General features: G+C 54.1%; 2 protein-coding genes across 3 annotated transcripts in view; one reads left to right on the forward strand and one right to left on the reverse strand.

The window, feature by feature from the left end:
* The window catches only part of VPS29 (VPS29 retromer complex component), a 9,928-nt gene extending 9,675 nt beyond the window's left edge, over window positions 1-253 (reverse strand). Inside the window, exon 1 of one of the 2 annotated variants that reach the window (XM_006768911.2) lies at window positions 152-253. In XM_006768911.2, coding sequence (XP_006768974.1) covers window positions 152-154 — 3 coding nt within the window. In that variant the 5' untranslated portion in view covers window positions 155-253. The remainder of the gene's footprint in view (window positions 1-151) is intronic. The other variant, XM_006768909.2, reaches the window with a different exon arrangement.
* A 72-nt stretch (window positions 254-325) lies between these two features.
* Window positions 326-1,247, forward strand: part of RAD9B (RAD9 checkpoint clamp component B) — a 21,521-nt gene continuing 20,599 nt past the window's right edge. Inside the window, exon 1 of the mRNA XM_015567269.1 lies at window positions 326-485. Coding sequence (XP_015422755.1) covers window positions 326-485 — 160 coding nt within the window. The remainder of the gene's footprint in view (window positions 486-1,247) is intronic.

The raw sequence follows: 1,247 nt of genomic DNA on the forward strand, positions 1-1,247 counted from the left end.
CCCCCCCGGGCCTTCCCAGGCCGGGCCTGAACCGCCCCCACCCAGGCTTCCGGGATCGCCTCGCCCCTCGCCCAGAGACTCCCAGCCGCTCCCTACGACGCAGCACCCCGGCCGAGAGCCAGGCCTCGGTCGCCGCAGTTGCCATCCTCACCATCCTGTCACTGGGCTCCGCTCAGTCACCACAACCGCCGCCGCCCTCTTCCTCAGACTCCTCGGAGGCCCGCCCACTTCGCTCACAACCAATGAAAACAGAGGTCCACAGGAGACCGCTGTACGGTGGCCCGCCTAGGCTCTTTCCCGCCGTAACGCGAAGCTACTTCCGGGGATGGAGGGGAAGTGGAAGGGAGGGAGGGAGACCTCGAAGCTTCTGAAGGCGCGGGCAACATCCGGGAACCTAAGGCGTCGAGTGGCGGCGCTCTTGCGACTCAGCTTGTTAGGGCCCTCAGCCATGCTGAAGTGCGGGATGAGCGGCAGCCAGGTGAAAGGTGGAGCGGCCTTTCTTCCCTTCCTGTGGAGAAAGAGGGAAAGCCTGAGGGCTCCGGGGGCGTTCCGCCATCATATTCTTAACCCTTTGCTTTTATGCCTAAGGGCTGAGGACACAAAGTCTGGCCACAACCAGCCTCCGGGCCCCATGGCCCTGTTCGTTTCTGAGGGGAAGATGAGAAGGCCCATGTGCTTTGATTTCTGCTTAATATTTATTTTCATATTAATATTTATTTTCGGCACCATCGGAGCAGAGATGGGGAGTGTGGGCCTCAAAATCGGGATGAACTGTGGGGCAGAGTTGAGGCTAAAAAGTAATGCTTGGACAAAGTATTTGAGTGTCATGGGAAAAACAAACCAGTTCTTCACTTTAGAGCCTACCATTTTTATTTTTTTTAATTTCATTTTTATTGTATTTTATTGTTGACAGTACTACAGATGTCTCCTTCACCTTAGGCTCAGTTTCCCGTCATCAGTAAGATGACAAATAGCATGTTTGTTGTAGCGGTGAAAGGAAATGCATGTAAAGAGCTCAATAAATGGGAATGTACAGGGACAATTATAAACTGGAGGCCTGATGCTGGAGATTCATGGCCTGTGATCAGGGCCCCTGGGGCCTTCCGCCCCCTGGCCGCCCCCTGGTGGTCAGCACAGGTCATAGTGAGCCATTGACCTCCCAGTGGGTCAAACTCCCAAGGGGGCAATTTGCATATTAGCCTTTGATTATATAGGATGGTACTTTAAACATGTAAATTACTCCAGAA

The sequence above is a fragment of the Myotis davidii genome, unplaced genomic scaffold, assembly GCF_000327345.1.
Source record: "Myotis davidii unplaced genomic scaffold, ASM32734v1 scaffold223, whole genome shotgun sequence".
NCBI lineage: Eukaryota > Metazoa > Chordata > Mammalia > Chiroptera > Vespertilionidae > Myotis > Myotis davidii.